This window comes from Alternaria novae-zelandiae (genome assembly GCF_023758075.1).
Source record: "Alternaria novae-zelandiae strain BMP 2774 chromosome Unknown scaffold_27, whole genome shotgun sequence".
In the NCBI taxonomy this organism is placed as follows: domain Eukaryota; kingdom Fungi; phylum Ascomycota; class Dothideomycetes; order Pleosporales; family Pleosporaceae; genus Alternaria; species Alternaria novae-zelandiae.
In genome coordinates, this window is record NW_026056987.1 from 390,066 (window position 1) to 408,894 (window position 18,829).

The window sequence follows — 18,829 nt, forward strand, 5'->3', positions numbered from 1 at the left end:
ACACTACGCCCGAACCAAGCCCTCAATCGATACTTGGCCCATAGCCACAACTTGCGCAAAAGAACGCTCTTGAATACTCTATCCACACTATTGCGGGGTGTGGGTAAGGTTGGGCCGCTTAACCCCACCCTTTCTTAGCTGTAACCTGGTCTCAGCGGCCCAGATACACAAGGTGCTCAACGAAAAAGACCACCGGGCGAGACTTGCAGAGGTAGTTTATTGCGGTATCAATAGTAGGGCCGAGAAGGCCTTGTGTTTGATGGCCACCATGGCTGTCATCCGGAAATGCGGGCGCTTCATCCCACGGAATTACACACGTGGATCATCCATACGGGGAGTCTCCGATTGGTCAAATTTGCTGTATGGGGTTGCCCTGCAGCTGATGTACTGGCAGGTGCGTTCTCTCCATTTCCGCGGAAAGAGCGATGTATGTGCCCTAGCAAACTCCGATGAGCTGTTGGGACATGTAGCATGGAGTTTAGAAATCGAAGGAACTGTTCACGCTCTTGAGAGGTTGAGATAAGATTGAGGTTTAGAAGAAAGAAGAATTCATTCGCAATATCGCAGTCATAGGGTATCTAATCGTCAAAGTTCGCCGCAACCAGCTTGCCTACACTATCTACGCACAGCAACCTGTCGGCCCTGCCGCTTCGATAGAAGAGCGTCTTGTGTCCTTCTCATCGACCTGACCATATGGTATCCTGACCACCATCCAGTCGCATAGGAACTTGCCCAGCACAGCACCCAGTATGATAGAGATGAAGATGTATCCGTTGAAGTGCATGACTAGCAACATGATGATGTACGCAAGACCGAGAGTCAAGCCGTGGATTGAAGCGCGAACAAGTTGTTGAAGGGCTGTGGCGCGAAAGGTAGCGTGTTGGAGACCGAGAGTCGAGGTGGGGCCGTCGCAGCAGTTGGTGGGTGTCGCAGCAGCAAGGGCAGCCCGTTGTGCGTTGAGTTGGCGCTGGAATTGGCGGAGGAGTAAGGCATCATATTCGTGGCTGACCCTTCGCAGAAATTCGAGGCAGACAACTAGGAGAGCTGCGCCGATGCAGCTTGCGGCCATCATGCCGTTGTTGGTCACGTGCCATGATTCGGAGAGGAAGCAGGCGTCTTCGACACGCCAATTCCACAGCATCTAGAGATTGTCAGTCATGATATCATTTCCGTAAGAAGTGGACTGCAAACCTCCGTGACGCAAGTGCTGTTGGGCTCCATGCCCGCCATTCCTGTCATTCCGTGCATGATGGCGATGGTGTTCTTAGGATGAGGAGTTTGATTGGACAGTTATTGCGAACCGTGGGAGAGAACTGTCAAAATGATATAGCAGACGTCGAACCAGACGATGCCACTGCAGATACTCCGCCATGATATGTAGAAACTCGTTGCCGTCTCACGACAGTCTGGCCCGAGCAAGCAAGCCGGCAATCGCGCCGCGAATTATGGGGGAACTTGCTCAAACACACTCGCACTAGCCACTTTGATCGCCCCAAGAGAGCGGGAACCGCCCAAAGACCCGCCCAAGCGTCGCCGCCCACTTCTCGAAGCCTTGGCCCGTGTTTTTACGAAACGTGCTCACCACGTTTCCGGTGTGCAATGCTCCGCCGGCGATAGGTCATATAGATATGCGGCGCACTCCACCTCGAGACATGCAGCACGCATCGCATCTTCAACTCTTGCCTTGACCATGGCCGCTGACATGCTCGTCGCCCGTGCGCACATCCAGAACTACTCCGAGGCGAGCGCTGTCGAGCCGCATTGGGGCTACGCCGATCGCCTCGTACCCTGCACCAGCGACCCCGGCTCCTGCGAGTACCTCGACGTTGTCTATCGCAGTCATGACCTTGGCATGTACTACAGCGGCATCATTTGGGCCACGATTGGCGCCATCCTGCTGGTGTGGGCTGTTGGCCGACACTTTGCACGCTCGCAACCGTCCGGCGTGCAACTACCAAAAGAAGTAGGAGAAGGAGTACCGCAGAGACGCAGCGCATTCGAAAGACTCCAACGGGCGATTCCATCATACGCACGACGATATCTTCTTCCTGATGCTGCGCGACCAATCTTCGGACGGGTGACCCGCACCCAGGTCTTGACCCTTGTCGTCTTGACGGCTTACCTGACCGTCTTCTCCTTCATCGGCATCGTCTACAAGAAATGGGTAACTCCCGTTAAGAAGCTCCCCGGCGTCTACAACACCCGCACCAGTCTCGGACCATGGTCTGACCGTATCGGTGTTATCGCATACGCCCTCACACCTCTCTCCGTTATGCTCTCGACACGCGAGTCCATCTTGTCGCTCGTCACTGGCCTGCCATACCAGAGCTTCAACTTCCTCCATCGCTGGTTGGGATACATCATCTTCGCCCAGTCCGCTCTTCACACCATCGGCTGGTGCGTCATCGAGATCCGTCTCTATCAGCCCCAGCCAACCGTCGCCGCGGAATGGATCGTGCAAGAGTACATGATCTGGGGAGTAGTCGCCATGCTTCTCCTGACTCTTCTTGTTCTGCTCTCGACTCCCTGGGGTATCCGTCTCACCGGCTACGAATTCTTCCGCAAGGCCCACTACGTCCTCGCAATGGTGTACATTGGAGCCTGCTGGGGACACTGGGCGCAGCTCAAGGTCTTCCTCCTCCCCGGACTTCTGGTCTGGTTCATCGACCGCGCTATCCGACTTGCTAGATCAGCCCTGCTTCACTACAACTTCCTGCCCTCTGGACACATGGGCTTCCGTGCCGCTTCTGCAAACATTGCGCTTTTCAAGGACGATGTCAATGGCGATGTCGTGCGTCTGGATTTCGACCACTCTCAAGATGCCTGGGCAGTTGGCCAACACTTCTACCTCACATTTCCGGATAGCTCCATCTGGCAGTCACACCCATTTACACCCATCAGCCGCCCGGTCTACGGTGCTGACTCCCAGCGCCACTCCTACATCTTCCGCGCAAGGGGCGGAGAGACGAAGAAGATTGCCGACCTGTCCATGAAGCGCATTGCGAACATGTCAAGCCACCAAGAATCGCACGAAAGCTTGATGGCCGATGCCCGCCTCTCTGTAGTCATGACCGGACCCTACGGCGAGCGTACCATGCGTGGTCTTGCTGTGAACTCCAACATCCTCTGCATTGCTGGCGGTACTGGTATCGCTTACGTCCTTCCCGTACTTCTCGACCTCGCTTCAAGCCCACAGTCGCCTGACCGCCACATGACGCTCATCTGGAGCATACGCCGAAGAAGCGACATCGACTGGGTTGGTCCCGAACTCGCTACCCTCAAGCGCAAGTGCCGGAATCTACGAACCGGTATTCACATCTACGTCACCCGCGCCGCCGAAGAAGCCAACCTCGATCTCACAGTCTCAGAAAAGGCCGCGCCCAACGAGTGCTCCAAGGAGATCAACTCCGCCTCTGACTCTTCATCTGCCGACGCATCCTCTGCGCTGTCAGTTCATGGTGTCGCAAAGTCGGAGTTGGGTCTCAACCACATCCAAGCCAGGCCTGACCTAGATACCCTAGTGTCAGAGTTTGTTGCTGGTACTGTACGAGGAGGCACCGAGGTGTTCGCTTCGGGACCCGGTGGTATGATTAGCGATCTTAGGCGGATAGTCGCCAAGAACAACAAGGGTGGTGAGGTGTGGAAGGGAGACGACAGGTGGGATGTACGGTTGACGTGTGATGATCGATTAGAGTGGTAGTTTGCTTGACCTAGATACCCCAATTGCATTGCTTTCATGTTCAATATGTCTTCTTTTCGCGTGATGTTATGACCTCTCTTGTGCAATTTTAGCTACGCCCTGACAAATTGCATGATGCGTAATATCAGTTGGAGAGTCGGGCGGAAACTGATGGATTTCGGCGTTCCTGCTACCTGCTGACTAAAAAGGTGCGCTAGCGCCCGTTGTGACGTTTGCAGGTGTCCAACCTGTCGCTCGAGACAGTGGCGTCTTCTTTCGTTACACAGACATGCTCATGTTACACAAGAATCTCAGCAAGCACCAAGTAACGCGCAATCCTCAGAGACCGAGGGATTGATTATTAGAGTGGCGCCAGCCCGCTGCGAACTACACGGTGATAGGCCTTATCTCCGGACCCCACATCGTCACCACTTGGACCCTTGATCTGTCTCCGCTTTCCACCTTCGCTACCAACTGCTTTGAGCATTCTTACTCCGCGAGAGCAGTCATGATCGAGTTATTGGATCTGTGTTATGATGTTCTGATCGGGATTTTGGAGGAGATAGATCCTCACGATCTGGCGGCATGTGCGCAAACGTCGAGAGGCTTCAACCAATTCATCAAAGAGAACAAGCGGCTTTACAAGACCTTGTACCTGAAGCATCTTGTATGCAATACCCTTTCCTTTCATCGCATTTCATGCAGTCTAATGTTGTGGTAGGACGATCCTCGACGCCGAAGACCGGCTGATCCTGAGCCAGAATGGGCAGGAGCGTTGCAGAGGGTGGTGAGATGTCAAAAGATCCTCGACTCTGCCAACAATGACCTCAAGGTATGTTCTAAGTTTGGATCTAAAGGCAACGTTGCTAAGCGGTAGCAGAGAGAAGAGTTCACATTTGTCGCAACGTGCGTCGACGAGCTTATCGCCACGATGTCACTTGATGATTATGGCGTGACTCACAACAAACAATTAGTGACCAACCAGTTCCAGCGTATCGCACAGAATCACGATGCGTTCATGTGCCGCTCCTCTCTTTTCGACCGTGCTGGTACAGGAAAGCAGAGGCCAGCTGGGGATGAAGAGAGTCGACAACTCAGCGCAAAACTGCACAGTCTATTCGGCTTCCCGCCATCCAACGCTGGAAGAAGAGATCTCTCAACAAACCCGTATGCCAGATCGCGTGTATACGACCTACGAAACTACACCGATAACAACGAGTGGGGACCTTTCCGTGATGATGGCACCATGCGAGTGGATTGGGAGATGATCGAAAGCATCATGATTGTTATCGGCTATAACTCTTGCTACTGCACCCATACAGTATCGAATAAACTCCGGCCACCATGGTTCGCTCCACTTGATGGCGTGATCCCGGAAGACGCTCATCAGATGGGCGCCGCACGGAACTATACAGCGTTGGTACAGCAGCCGGACATTTCCCTCAACATGAAGGATCCATACGGAGTGGAAGGTATCTGGTCACGTGTAGGTCCTTGTTAGCCCGTTCTCTCAAACTCTCTCTAACGACATCTAGATTGTATGTTTCCTCGACTACAACGATCTGTACCACTACAACTTCAGTACCGAGGCCATGAAAGTTCCTTCCGACGAGCCTAGAGATGCGTTGAACACCGACGAAGCCATCAGACACATCATCATGGATTTGCGCATCACAGACGTCACAGCACCAGGGCCTTTCGACAACTCGAAACTACCCATTGTGCATTTCAGAGGAAAATCGAAGTCTGTAGATGCGCATTGGGATCCAAATGCCAACTCTGGTATCCGCGGTACTGTCAGTCTGACAGCGGAAGGAGAGGTTCGCTGGCAGACTATCTCGGTATTCCAAGGGTAAGTACGGAGAGTTGTGGGCATACAATGAGCAGAGTATTACTGACTTTGCGACAGCGGTGAGGAGCGATGGCGCAGCGATGGCATACAAGTTGGTGGGTTGCGCTGCCCACGCGGTGTTGTGGGAACGTGGTTTGACAAGGATTTCGATGCGTAAGTGATGGCTAAGTGCGGACTGACGTGAGACACGCGCTAACTTCATGTACACATTAGTCATGGCCCTGCCGGACCAACAGCGTTCTGGAAAGTCAGCGAGAGGCCTGTAGATTCTGCAGATGAGGACAGCGATTCTGAAGATAGCTTTTGGGATATGTCATGAAGTACTAGTTGAACGGAAGTACAAAGGACCAGATGATAGCTTTCACATCTCAATATATCTCCATCTCAGCGTCGTCGCCGGCAGACCTTCCACCTGTACTTCTTTCGTCTCCCCGGGTACTAGGTCAAACCCGTTGTCACTCAGACGACGTTCAGTGTCTTCCTCGAACACAAAGCCCTTGACTGGCTTCGCTGAAGAAACGAACACTGTGTTCTTGTCTTCCGAGTAGCGCACGTGTACGCCTGGATTCTCAAAAGTGAGATACTTGATGGGCTCTGGCCAGGATACGTCGCTAGCGAGGAGGTGACCATCTTTGTATAACGACGCATGAATGACGAAAGGGTCAGCTGTACGGAAAGGTCCATCCGGCTCTTGTGGGTCATCGACCTTGACGACATGGTCAGTGAGTATCTCGATTGTTCCGTTCGCCGCAATGCGTATCTTCTTGTGCTCTTCAGTGCTGATGTCCTTTCCTGTGCCGATTGAGATGTAGTGGATCGATACATCGACTTCTATCTCTTCCAGTGTACTGTTAGAGACCCAGAGGTCGTATTCAACGTCCTGCCACAGCTTTTGCATATCGATGTGTCCAGTATCACGCTGCCACAGTGAATCAGCGGGTCGCACAGTCCAACTTTTGCACTTGCGTTGAACACCGATAGTGATGGGTTGCATGGCGCGCTTGATAGCATAGTACGCTGGCTTTGGCACCTTGTAGTAATCTACCACAGCCCATGACATCGTCGGCCAACAGTCGTTCAGCTGCCACACCAATGCACCACCGCATTTGCGATCGCCAGCTGACCCCCATTGGCGGCGCCAGGACTTGTAAGCCCACGACATCGCATCCGCTTGCATCACCTGGGTAAGATGCGTATAGCCTTTCAGCAGGTACTGCACCCGGAAGTTCTCAGACACGTAGCTGATAAGACGTCGCTCATGACCGATGGCTTTGTTACGGAAGTCCATGGCCATCGAGCCAGGATGGAGGTCGTGCTGATCGTTGATGCACATCTCAAGTGTGGAGACATGAGGATATGCTTCCATTCCGAATTCGGATACGAAACGACCGCCCATCTGTGGCAGGCGTTGGTAAGGCTCCATGGTACCGTGCCACATGTTCCACTGGTGGACATCGCCGATTGTAGGATCTACTCCCAGGACCGTCGACTTGCCATCACCAAAGGGTGAGCTGGGGTGATAGGGTATGTTTGGACATTCCTCTTCAACAACCTTTGGCAGAAGATGCTCGTAGGTGTAGCGGGCTGGGAAGTCGGTCTTGAGCCAGGATTCCAGATCTTTGTCGTCAGGATTGTACTGTAGTTTGTATCGTTCGACGATCTGGTAGTCCTCGTTGTTCCCTGCCCACACCACTAGGCTGGGGTGGTTTCTCAGTCGTCTAACATTCTGTCTTGCTTCGATCTCCACACTTTTCAAGTACTCGGGGTAGGTTGGGTAGTTGGCACATGCGAACATGAAGTCTTGCCATATCAACACGCCAAATTCATCCGCGGCATCGTATAGCGCATCCGCTTCGTAGATACCGCCTCCCCAAATCCTTAGCATAGTTTGATTGCCGTCGGCTGCGAGTTTCACCCACTCGCGGTAGTCGTTGGGTTTGAGCCGTGTGAGGAAGGAGTCAGCGGGTATCCAACACGCGCCTCCGCAAAAGATGTCGACATCGTTGATACGGAAGTAGAAAGAAGTGCCATGTGCATCAGGCTCTTTGATCAACTCAGTGCGGCGGAAGCCAAACTGCTTGGATATGAGATGGATGGGATTCGGAACACCCTGCACAATGGCTTCTGCTCTAATAGTGTAAAGACTTTGTTGCCCATAGCCTCGCGGCCACCAGAGCTCGATATCATCCATGGTAATAGTACTTTCCAAGGGACTCTTGCGATTATTGATGGTGGTCCGGATTCCGTCAATGTCTTCTCCGTCCTTTGAGACCATGAATAATATACCCGTAGTCTTGCCCTCCCACTCAACACTCATCTTCAGTTTCGCGGACTTGAGGTCCTGTGACAGTTCGTACTGCACATTGAGGGCGGACAGGCGGCATTCCCACGTCTCAATCGATACTGGCTTCCAAGGCCCACATGTCATAAGGATAGGGCCCCAATCCCATCCCCAATGGTATTGCGTTTTGCGCACCGGCCCCCGCGAGATCTCTGTCTGGTGTACGATGAAGCGATGTTCTGGATGCTGTCCCACCAACTCCAGACCCTTCTTGCGCGCTGACTCAAAGACGATTTCGAGCACGTTGTCCTCAGCCTGAAGCTTGCCCGATACATCGATTTGGTGCTCGATGAACATGTTGTCGGACTCCAGAATCATCTCGTCATTAAGGAAAACGGAAGCTAAAGTGTCGAGACCTTCGAATCGAAGGGTGGTAGCTGCGTTCGCCTTTCCATAATCGGAAGGCGCAGCAAAGGTCGTGCGATATGTCCATGTCTCATCGCCAACCCAACGCACTGCTAGCTCATTGAGGTCATGAAAAGGGTCAGGGATCTTGTCGTGTTTGAGTAAGTCGCGATAGACTTCAGTTGGTGCATCGCAGGCCGGTAGGTCTTCGTTGGCGGAGGAGCGGTCGCCCTGCTTGAACGTCCAATCTGTGATTAGCGGCGATGAGGTGTGCGGAACAGGCGTCATGTTGTCCATTAGTTGTAGACTAACGATGAGCTCGACCGATGTGACAGCTAAATGATGGACGTTCGGTGGTTGTTCACCCGCGGGTAAACACATGCGGGGTACCTGCCCCTCAAGAAGCTTGGGTGAAACGCTGATCAACGACTACGGAGCTTCCTTCGTTCAACACAAGCGTAGACACGGCCATACTTACGGATGTACATCAGAGGCCGATTTATCCCGCCGCGACTATGCGCCTGCGTCACATCCTCTCGTATCGACCTCTTCCACAGACTCGCAGCGTTAGGTGGAAAGTACAGAGTTGGGTAAAAAGTACGAAGATAGGTATAAAGTACAGGGTTGGGTAAGAACGACAGAGATAGGTAAGAAGTAAAGGGTTGAGTAAAAACGACAGAGTTGGGTAAGAAGGATAGAGTTGGGTAAAAACGGCAGACTTGGGTAAAAACTACAGAGCTGGGTAAAAAGTGTAGCTAATCCCTAGGTAAAAAGCACACTTTATACCTAGGAAGAAAGCATGGTATATACCGAAGTAAAAAGCACACCTTGATAGTTTATACCTAGGTAAAAAGCGCAGTTTATACCCAGGTAAAAAGCGTAGTTTATACCCAGGTACGAAGCATAGTTTATACCCAAGTAGATGTCATAGTTTATACCCAAGTAAAAAGCCTGTAGATTATAGCTAGGTAAAAGTCGTATGAACTGTACCAAAGCAAGGAGTATTTACCCAAGGGGAAACTCTAAGCGCTGTTCAGGATCTCGAAGCCGACAAGATCCGGCCCAAAACTGTCTCCGTACCCTCGGAACTCGATCATGTTCTCTGTACCCTCCACAAAGCCATCAAGCTCTATCTGCAGTCGTAGACTCTCCTCCCAATCGCCACCAGAGAGAGGGAAGGCCCATCGCTTCGCCTCAGCACCATTGACTGCGATGGTCATGTTACGTGTGTTGTCGCCCCATTCCCATGCAGTGGTAAATGCATAGTGGTAGTTGACGAAGTCGATGCCCATGAGGTTCTTGCCAGTGGACTGCGAGCTGACGTTGGCGAACATGACGCTGCTGGCGCGGCCGATGTACTCAATCTTCGAGCCAGCGGGAAGGCATGCGCCGGACGCGCAGGAGAAGTTGTGTGCTGGTCCGGAAAGCGACGCATTAGCAGCGGAATGGTACGAGTCGGAGGTGAGAGGGGCGGCTGCGACGATGTTGGATAGAACCCATAGTCGCAGCTCATGTCCGGCCAAGTCAGCCGTCTGGGCACCAGACAAGGTACCAAGATCCTTCGCAGCCCAGACATCGCGCACATCAGCCGAAGCTATGCCCAGTGTTGCCAGATCAAAGTCTACGGCTTGGGAGTCGTTCTTCCAATTCGCGACTCCCAACACCTGCTTAGATCCCGAGAGTTTTCCCATCCAGATATCCCATTCGTTCTCAGTATCGCGACGGACCAACATGGCTTGCTGAGCAAGTGGGTCTTGATTGATGGCAATGACTTCCTTGTTCGAGAGAATGTCTAGAGAGCTCTGACTAATGCGTTCGGGATCGAGGGCGGCGCCGATAATGAGAGGAGACTTGTTGATAGCCCACATGCCAAAGTGGAAGCGCTCTTCCTCTTCAGAAAGGGCATTGAGGCCCACGCTAGACTTGTCAGTTGACGACTCCAGATACAGATCACTCTACTTACGTCAGCATGTCCATGTCTGCAAATGCACCAGCAGTGGTATGCCTGAAGTATGGGACGACCCGATTGGTGATCCGCCAGATGCTGCGCCAGCCATTGTAGATGTCGTTGCTGATTCGCCAGGTGTTGCCAACCTCAGCAGCCCAGTCACCGACGTCAGTGCCAATTCCCCACTGGCAGACGTAGTAGTGTATGTCGCGGTCTGCCGCATCTAATTCGGCCGCCATGTGTTGGAAACGTGCTGGTGATTGAGCTTCTGCGGAGCTGGAGTCGACCATCGTTGTGTTGGAAGTAGAGTAGCAGTTGTCGTACCTGCGTACCGTTAGCAAGGTCGAAAGCGTATTGAGGAGGCTTGTGATCATACTTGAGGCTATCTCCTCCCCACTGAGCGAAACTCTCCGCATCTAGTTGTTCGTACCCCAGACTCGCAGGTAGCGATTCTGACCCGCACTGTAGATACCCAGCGCCTGAGTAAAGACCAAAGTCCAGACCCAGGTCATGGAGATAATCTCCGAGTGCCTTGCCACCAGATGGAAAGAGGGTCTCGTTCCATTGAAGTCTCCCCTCTTCGTCTCGATCATGGGCGTTCCAGCCGCAGTCAACTGTCACGAAATTGTAGCCAGCGTTGGTCAGACCAAGGTCGATGAGGCCGTGGGCACTCTCGTGGATCTTCTCTTCAGAGGGCAAGCAGTTCCAGGTGTTGTACGAGTTCCATCCCATAGGAGGTGTGGGTGATCTGACTGTTTTGGCTGCTGCTTGTAGGGCAAGGCATGCCGAGAGCAAGATCGTGGTAGCCATGGTGATGTGAAGATGCTGAATATCGCAAGTCTGCGCTCTTATTTTCAATCGCTCATCACGAGCTCATAATATCCGGTGGTCGCTATGCTGCATACTGGATGACCTCACAGCAGGCAGCGTTTCCTGGCTACGGGCGCGGGCGACGGAGGAATTGGTCGCGATGCATCATGTTGCACGTCTTGGCCTGCACCGTTTGACATAGCGCACCAGCTCAAGGGAGTGATCGACAGCTGTACGAGATGCGCGTACAGGGATGGGATGTCTGTATTCTGGGGTTGGGTGAGGAGAAGGTGGAGGTTTGCCGGCGGACGCGTGACGAGCGATGGCCGCGAGCCGGAAGGCGCCAGTCGGAAGCCTTACCCCGCCAGACTTCGCGCGACCAGCCTCGCCCAAGCACCAGCTCGGCGCCATGTCCGGAGAGATTACTGCCTCACCCCCAACGCGACTCGGCGATGCGGAACTGGGTAAAGATGCTGAAGAATCCAGGTGCGACGACGCGCCTGCACCAAGCCCGCTCGAATACACATCCTTCACGCAGTCGCAGCGGCGGCGACTACGGCCGCTTCTTGGGTTGGCAGCTATCACGTCACCCTTGACCGCGACCATCTACTTGCCCCTTCTTCCTCTGCTGCGCACACAGTTCAGTACTACAGCGCAGGCTATCAATCTTACAATAACCCTCTACATCATCTTCCAGGCTATTTCGCCAGTCATATTCGGACCACTGTCTGATGTTCATGGCCGGCGACCCTACTTCCTGGCCACTCTGGCCCTGTACGTCATCGGCGACTTGGGACTAGCTCTCAACAAGCGCAACTATGCCGTCCTCTTAATTCTGCGTGCGATACAGAGTCTTGGAGCAAGCGCAGCGTATGCCATCAGCTTCGGTGTCGTTGCAGATGTCTGTGTACCGAGCGAACGAGGACAGATGCTAGGCCCAATCAGCATGGCTATGAATCTGGGCACTTGTGTAGGTCCAGTCGTAGGAGGCGTAGTGGCACACACGAGTGGAAACATCAACTGGGTATTCTGGGCCCTATTTATTGTCGGCGGAGTCTTGCTCGTCGGTGTGGGCGCGCTCCTCCCCGAGACGGCTCGCAACACGGTCGGCGGTGGCAGTGACAAGTCTGGATACAAGTGGTGGCAGTACAGCTGGGTAGGCCTTTTACGAGAACGGATGAAGGTAAAAGCAGCAAAGAGACTGAATGAAAGAGGTTCGACTCCAGTGTCATCAGCGGCAGCTCCATGCCAGACGACTAAGCGGAAGTACGGACTGTCTAACTTGCTCGCCTGCTTTCGCATCATCTTCTATAGGGACACCTTCCTCACTTTATGGGTTCACGGATCGTTCTACACAGTGGACTACTCCTTCGTTGCAGCGGGCCCAGACATCTACAAAGACATTTACCATTGGAATGAGCTTTACATTGGCCTGTCGTATCTGCCGCGTGGCATTGGCACCATCGCCGGGGCCTATTTCACCGGAAAGATGATGGATTACAATTACCGTGCCGTTGCTCGCAGCATCGACTGGACCATCGATAAGGTATCTGGTGATGACCTTATGAAGTTTCCAATCGAGCGTGCGAGGACAAGATACTGCTACGCCATGCTAATGATATCAACAGCGACCATGATCGGCTATGGATGGACTGTCCAATATCACGCCCACCCGGCTGTACCATTGATCTTACAATTTTTGCAAGGCTTCTGGGGTTGCTACGGCTACACGACATTCAGCACCTTGCTAGTGGATTCTTTCCCTCAAAGTCCAAGCACCGCCGCAGCTGCTACGAGCATTACACGCTGCGCCATGGCTGCGACGGGAGTTGCGGTCTTACAACCATTGCTGAACGCAGCTGGTAGAGGATGGTACTTTACGGCTCTAGGCCTATGGAGTGGCATGATTTCGGCATTGTGCGTCGCTTTGCTACGATGGAAGGGCATGCATTGGAGACAAATACGCAACGGTCGCGTACATCAGAACAACTTCCTGGTCTCTGGGCCACTCACATCGATGGAGACCAAGGCTGGAAACTGAAGCGTCACTAATAAGCTTCCGGATAATTTTGTATGAGAGCAGCTTTTAATACAATTTCTCTATGCTAGCTTCCAAACCACTCACACCAAGCAGCTCGCCCTACACAGTATGATCCCGCTCAGATGATAGAGAAGCCATCTCAGCCTCTTGTAGTGTCGGAGGTCTCTCGCCTTCTGGAAAAGGCGCGTATCTGTCGATGAGAAAGACCATATCGTTGTAGGCGCTTTTCGGATGTTAGCTATGCCTTATCGCTTCCTGCTCGACTCACACTTGGCGAATGGCTTTACCCTGGGCAATGTGGTTGACGGAGTAGATCACATTCCAGTAGATACTGTAGAGTCGATTCCGATCATCCCACTCCTCCTTCGGTTCGCTAGGCTCTTGGTACTTCAGATAGGTTTCTAAGTATACCTTGTTGCTGATTTTGTTGTAGTAAGGTCTCCAATCCGCCACTTCTAGCTCGCTGTGGGCGTAGAACGCAGCAGAGTCGAACAAATACACGTTACCACCGTCAATTGCTGTACCGATGTTGCCTTCCCAGAGATCACCGTGAATCAAGCTTGGCTTGATCTTACGACCTTCCGTTGTTAGGACTCCAAGCAGTCTCGGAATCACAAAGTGAATGAGCCGCTTCTCGGTCTTGTCGAGCTCATCCCAAGCTCCGTTCAACTCGAAGTCGACATCGATGACATGTTGCAGGAGTTTGATGAAAAACGTCGTCCAGTCCTTCTCCCAGGCTACACATTGCGTCGCACGACCCTGACATGTCGTTACGTGGAATCCGTATTGACCAGTAGGTGAGGTGCTTTCGCGATGGAGACGGGCCAACTTCTCGCACAGCTGATCGGGATCAGGCATTTGGTCGCTCATGTCGATGTACTGTGAAAGGAAGAAGTACGCCTCCGGTTCGTCATCTCGGTATCGTCCCCACGAGTGCGGCTTAGGCACGAGATACGACGCCCACTTGTACAGCTCAGACATCGCGTTGAACTCGCCTTCCATCAAGGTGCGACCATGAGCCTCTGAAGCCGACTTCAGGAAGTAGCGTTCTTCGGTACCGTCGGGCAATAGAAGATGTAGCCGTGCGGTGACAGTCCAGGATGATACTCCAAAGCGGTGCGCAGAGATGACCTTGGTCCCCTGTGGAAACTTTGCGAGAACGTTATCGTCGACTTTGAAGTCTCCATCGTTGACTTGGCTGTCCATGGTAGACTTGTCCATGGGCACTCGGAGTGGGGTGGCTGTTTGCATCATGATTTGATATTGCGAATGCCCTGAGACGTCGATTTTGGATCGCGATATAAGATAGTCGTTCGAGAGGATGGTGTTGCAACATCAGCGAGATCTTGCAGGGTTCTGCGTCACGATAGCTACGCCACCAAATCATGTGACTGTATGCAGTCAAGAGGCACATACCGCACGCGCCGTTTGTCAAGCATGACTCTGCATGAGCGGCGCAGTAGACGATCTGTGCCTCTGCGCAGTTTCTGCCCAGGTACAAACGTTTTCACCTAAGTAAAAACAACTTTTTACCTAGGTATAAACCTTTTTACTTAGGTATAAACCTATTTACTTAGGTATAAACCTATTTACTTAGGTATAAACCTTTTTACTTAGGTGTTAACCTTTCTGCTTAGGTATAATCCTTTTTACCTAAGTATAAACTATATCTTAGGCAAGAACTACTTTTTACCTTGGTATAAACCTTTATGCTTAGGTGTAAACTACACTACTTTCTACCTAGGTGCAAACAACTTTCTGCTTGGGTAAAAACTCTACATTCGTTTCTCTCGGCAACCATTCAAGACTCGAACAACGCCTTTGCTGCGTTAGCAGTTATTGCACGCTTTCGATTGTTAACAGATCTTGAGCAAAGAAAAGTCTATGGCGGTCAAAGAAAACCAAGATCATCACACACAGAAGGAAGCGGCAATACGCGAGGCTGCAAAGATGTTTGACATTCATCTAACACAATAGCGGTGTCACTCTCATCACCTACGAAGAGGCCGGCGGCTGAGGCCACTTGTCCAGCACGGTTTCTTCACCCGTTATCGTGAGCTTCAGCTCCGCCTGCGTGGGCTCGTCAAGAAGCAGTGTGTACTCCCCTGGATACACGACCGTGTTGCCCATCTGATCGACCCGCGCCAGCGTCCCAAGCGTGAGAGGGAGTGATGCCATCTTCGTCTGACCACCAGTAATGTCCCTCAATCGCGCGTATGAGACCAGTGTCTTGAGCGGGTATGGCTTTGGTCCGGCCTCGCCCTTGATGAAAGCTAGGGCGACGAAATCGGAAGTCACATTACCCTTATTGGTCACGCCAATCTCCAGTGGCGCAACGTCGCACAGATCAGGATACATCTGCGAACAATCGCTCATGATATCCTGGATGTTGTAGGTGAGCCCTTCGCTGCTGGTGAAATTCGCAGCAAAGGTGGTGTAGTGCAAGCCAAACCCGAAGGGCTGTACCGATTGGTTGTACCAGCGGTAGGTGCGACCTGGACTGATGGCACCAGGACGAAGGTTCATGTTCAGCATCGAGAGATTGGTGTAGCTTGCGGGGTATTGCGTGATTGGCAGACGACCAGCGACGGCATGCGCGCCAGTGATGACATCCATGACGGCCAATCCACCATCTTGACCGGGCCAATTAGCCCAGATGACGGAGTTGACGCCTTCCATCGACAGTAGGGGAGAATTGTCGACCATGTCGCCCAAAACAACGACCACAAGCGGTTTTCCAAGCTGAGCAAGCTTGATGATGAGTTCGACTTGCGCACTAGGCCAGCTAATGTCGGTACGGTCGAAGCCTTCTGCCGCTGCGGAAGTGTCCAGACCACCGAAGTAGATGATGTAGTCAGATCCTTCTGCCGCATTGAGCGCATTCGTTGTCCAGTTATCGCGGGCACTAGAGTTCTGCAGAACAGGACCAGTGGCAATAGACATATTCAAGCCGAGCTGTTCACCGGCCCATACGGGAGTGCGCAGGTAAGGAGCAGGGCCGCTATAGATACCGGATAACTTCGACGAGTCATTAGCCCAGAATCCGATCATGGCGACATTAGATCCATTGGAGAGGGAGAGTGGAAGGGTATGATCGTTCTTCAGCATGACCAGACCCTCCGATGCGACTTGGAGAGAAAGCTGCTGTGCCTCCGGCGTGTTCACATCATCGATGCCGAGGTCTGCGTATACAGCGCCAGCTCCATCAAAGTAGCCAGCACGAACGAGACCCTCGTACTGTCGCGTGAGAGCCCTGTCAATAACGGTGACGTTCAAGAGTCCTTGACTCCAAGCTCCAGGGATATCTGAAGATCCTTCGTACTCGCAGCTGTTGTCCATGCCGGCGATGAAGGCGACTGCTGTACCTTCTGCGAGTGTATCTGTGTAGTTGTGGTTCTCAGAAATATCAGCAACGGCCTCGCAGTCACTAGTGATGTAGTTGTTGCTTTCTGTCCAGTTCCAGTGGTCGCGCAAGATGGTTTGCAGGACGTACGTATCGGCGCATGTAGGGACGCCGTTGACAGCGTTATACGAGCACATGAACGAACCAACTTTGGAGTTTCGCGCGCATTGCTGGAAAGGCGGCATATAGTACTCGGCCAGATCCTGCATAGTGATCTTGGCGTCAAAGTTGTGGCGATCGACGCCGCCCCAAGCCTCCATGTCGTAGCCAACGTAGTGCTTGCATGTCGCGATGATCTTCCTCTGAGCTTGGTCGCCCTCTAGTCCAGCGAGCAGACTCTTTGTGTAGCCCTTGATGCGCAGAATGTCTTCGCCTGGCGTCTCTGAACCCCGACCCCAGCGAGGATCGCGGAATGGGTTGATGTCTGGAGTCCAGTAATCTACAGGGGCCACACCTCCATTGCCAAAGGCACGCGCCTCATTCCCGATGATGTTGGCGATCTTGAAGATGAGATCATCGTCAAAAGCAGCCGACATGAGCAATGGCATGGGGAAAGAGGTGGCGTTCGTGAATGGCTCGGTGAAGTTGATTCCCGGTGCTCCTGCTACACCGTGCAATGCCTCACCCCACCAGTTGTAGGCAGGAAGGCCCAGTCGCGCTACACCCCTCGATTTACTGCGAAAATTAGTCTAATAGAATGAGGAGATCGCAATGAATGCCTGCCTCATCAAGTTGTCGAGCTTCTCCTCGTTTTCCATAGCCGCAACGAGGGCCATTGCCCGTTCGGTGGGTGCGGCATTGACATCGCAGATCTTGTTGTCTCTCAACGGACCATTGACACAATCAGGACCGATCGCGTAGGTGGTCGACACCAAGGTGGCGCCAAGAAGAATGAGAGATGAGGCGGAATACATCTTGGCTACGATGTGTACACTACCGCTGCTAGACTGCCAACAGCCGTCACGTTGAGGCAGCCGACTCTTTATTACTTTCACGACTCGAGATGCCCAAGACCACCATGCAGCCAAGGATGGGAATTGATCCGGACAGGAACCCAAAGACGCGCTACTTTACTCTCCCGTGAAGCCATAGTGAGGGTTGACCGTGCTACCCCGCGTGCTGGCGTACACGAGCCCCGGATCTGCATGATGCTGTCTCTCGATCGACCCGCGATAATAAACGACATTCAGCCACCGGCCTCAACGGAACATAACGCGCATGTCATATCACATCACTTCGCATGGATTTGCAGCAGCGGTAATACCTCGGTAAACTTCAAGCGACTGGTCATTTCGCGGTACGTAAAAAACGCGACGCGTAGCTAGCTAGCAAAGTGGCTCCTTCCCGCGTCCCACACAGGACGGCTGTAAGCCATTTAACCATTGCTTTAACTAGCTTGGCTGTTCTTGGACTTATCCGGGAAAACCTTGGTGCTCAAATCGAAGACGGGCAGCGGGCATGGGATTCCCACGGCTTCGCAAGCGGTAAGAATGGCGAGGTACCAGCCGGAGATCAAGCCTAGAAACCCGAATCCTCCTGCGCATCGCAACAACGTATTGATATGTTCAATATCGGCTTCAGTCGTGGCGGAAGCGATGGAAAAGTCCGCGGCAGCGATGAAGCCGAATAGCATGACGAGTCCGAAGAATGTGAACGTGAAGAAGAGGTTGACGCGAAGGGTACCGATCAAGAAGACGAAGCTGGCGAGCACCCTGCACATTCATTAAAGACTGCATTCCAGCATACAAGAGTCGGGGTTACTCACATGGAAACGTTATGGAAGCCTTGAGACGCATTATAGGCTGCCCCCTCTGCACCTCCGAGCTCACCGAAGGCGGAGGTCGTTTGGTGTATGGGGTCTTGTTGGTATGCCAAACTGCCCCAATGGCTACCATAGATGATGAAGACCGCGAAGGGAAAAGCTGCAAGAAGTCAGTACCAATAGTAGGGCACCTATAGACAAAGGCAAACCGTACTGTTACCCAGGATAAACTCGGCGATGCCAGCGAGATTCATGGCTAACGCTCCAAAAAAGTAGTAGTCGGCGCTGATGCCGACCAAGCTCTGCGGCGCGACGGCTCCTTGGAACCCGCACAAAATGAGTATAGTTGAAGTGTATGGAACCAGGAATCCGATGAGCCCAAGCAATGTTGGATTGGCGAACCGCTTTGCGAGATCTCCACGACGGGGTGCGGATGGCTGGAAGAAGAGACGCTCATACTGCTCGGGCGAGAGAGCGACTGTGACCTGGCGACTCAACGGCGCACCATTGCTTGCGATGTTCACACCGTTATGCTCAGTCATCTCGTGGTCTATCTTTGCCGTTTCTGACATGATGGAAGGTGGCTCTTTGTGTGGATGTCGTTAAGTTGTTGACGCAGGGCACCTGGGCAAGACGAAAGTTGGCTGT

At 52.8% G+C, this 18,829-nt stretch overlaps 9 protein-coding genes across 9 annotated transcripts; 3 read left to right on the forward strand and 6 right to left on the reverse strand.

The window, feature by feature from the left end:
- Positions 1-619: 619 nt before the first annotated feature.
- J4E88_009997 (uncharacterized protein) lies at positions 620-1,248 on the reverse strand (the record flags this gene model as incomplete). The annotated part of the gene is made up of 2 exons (XM_049403594.1): positions 620-1,141; positions 1,192-1,248. 2 exons carry the CDS (start codon positions 1,246-1,248, stop codon positions 620-622), a joined length of 579 nt encoding a protein of 192 aa, XP_049250756.1.
- A 442-nt stretch (positions 1,249-1,690) lies between these two features.
- J4E88_009998 (uncharacterized protein) lies at positions 1,691-3,700 on the forward strand (the record flags this gene model as incomplete). The annotated part of the gene is made up of 1 exon (XM_049403595.1): positions 1,691-3,700. One exon carries the CDS (start codon positions 1,691-1,693, stop codon positions 3,698-3,700), a length of 2,010 nt encoding a protein of 669 aa, XP_049250757.1.
- Positions 3,701-4,378: 678 nt separating this feature from the next.
- J4E88_009999 (uncharacterized protein) lies at positions 4,379-5,850 on the forward strand (the record flags this gene model as incomplete). Its single annotated transcript, XM_049403596.1, has 6 exons — positions 4,379-4,383; positions 4,421-4,511; positions 4,560-5,165; positions 5,215-5,531; positions 5,589-5,684; positions 5,745-5,850. 6 exons carry the CDS (start codon positions 4,379-4,381, stop codon positions 5,848-5,850), a joined length of 1,221 nt encoding a protein of 406 aa, XP_049250758.1.
- A 42-nt stretch (positions 5,851-5,892) lies between these two features.
- On the reverse strand, positions 5,893-8,514 carry J4E88_010000 (uncharacterized protein; the record flags this gene model as incomplete). The annotated part of the gene is made up of 1 exon (XM_049403597.1): positions 5,893-8,514. The coding sequence occupies one exon, from the start codon at positions 8,512-8,514 to the stop codon at positions 5,893-5,895; it is 2,622 nt and encodes an 873-aa protein (XP_049250759.1).
- A 725-nt stretch (positions 8,515-9,239) lies between these two features.
- Positions 9,240-10,975, reverse strand: J4E88_010001 (uncharacterized protein; the record flags this gene model as incomplete). Its single annotated transcript, XM_049403598.1, has 3 exons — positions 9,240-10,134; positions 10,181-10,489; positions 10,542-10,975. The coding sequence occupies 3 exons, from the start codon at positions 10,973-10,975 to the stop codon at positions 9,240-9,242; spliced, it is 1,638 nt and encodes a 545-aa protein (XP_049250760.1).
- A 322-nt stretch (positions 10,976-11,297) lies between these two features.
- J4E88_010002 (uncharacterized protein) lies at positions 11,298-13,016 on the forward strand (the record flags this gene model as incomplete). The annotated part of the gene is made up of 1 exon (XM_049403599.1): positions 11,298-13,016. The coding sequence occupies one exon, from the start codon at positions 11,298-11,300 to the stop codon at positions 13,014-13,016; it is 1,719 nt and encodes a 572-aa protein (XP_049250761.1).
- A 264-nt stretch (positions 13,017-13,280) lies between these two features.
- On the reverse strand, positions 13,281-14,270 carry J4E88_010003 (uncharacterized protein; the record flags this gene model as incomplete). Its single annotated transcript, XM_049403600.1, has 1 exon — positions 13,281-14,270. One exon carries the CDS (start codon positions 14,268-14,270, stop codon positions 13,281-13,283), a length of 990 nt encoding a protein of 329 aa, XP_049250762.1.
- Positions 14,271-15,011: 741 nt separating this feature from the next.
- On the reverse strand, positions 15,012-16,967 carry J4E88_010004 (uncharacterized protein; the record flags this gene model as incomplete). The annotated part of the gene is made up of 1 exon (XM_049403601.1): positions 15,012-16,967. The coding sequence occupies one exon, from the start codon at positions 16,965-16,967 to the stop codon at positions 15,012-15,014; it is 1,956 nt and encodes a 651-aa protein (XP_049250763.1).
- Positions 16,968-17,806: 839 nt separating this feature from the next.
- Positions 17,807-18,753, reverse strand: J4E88_010005 (uncharacterized protein; the record flags this gene model as incomplete). Its single annotated transcript, XM_049403602.1, has 3 exons — positions 17,807-18,131; positions 18,185-18,341; positions 18,396-18,753. The coding sequence occupies 3 exons, from the start codon at positions 18,751-18,753 to the stop codon at positions 17,807-17,809; spliced, it is 840 nt and encodes a 279-aa protein (XP_049250764.1).
- Positions 18,754-18,829: the final 76 nt, after the last annotated feature.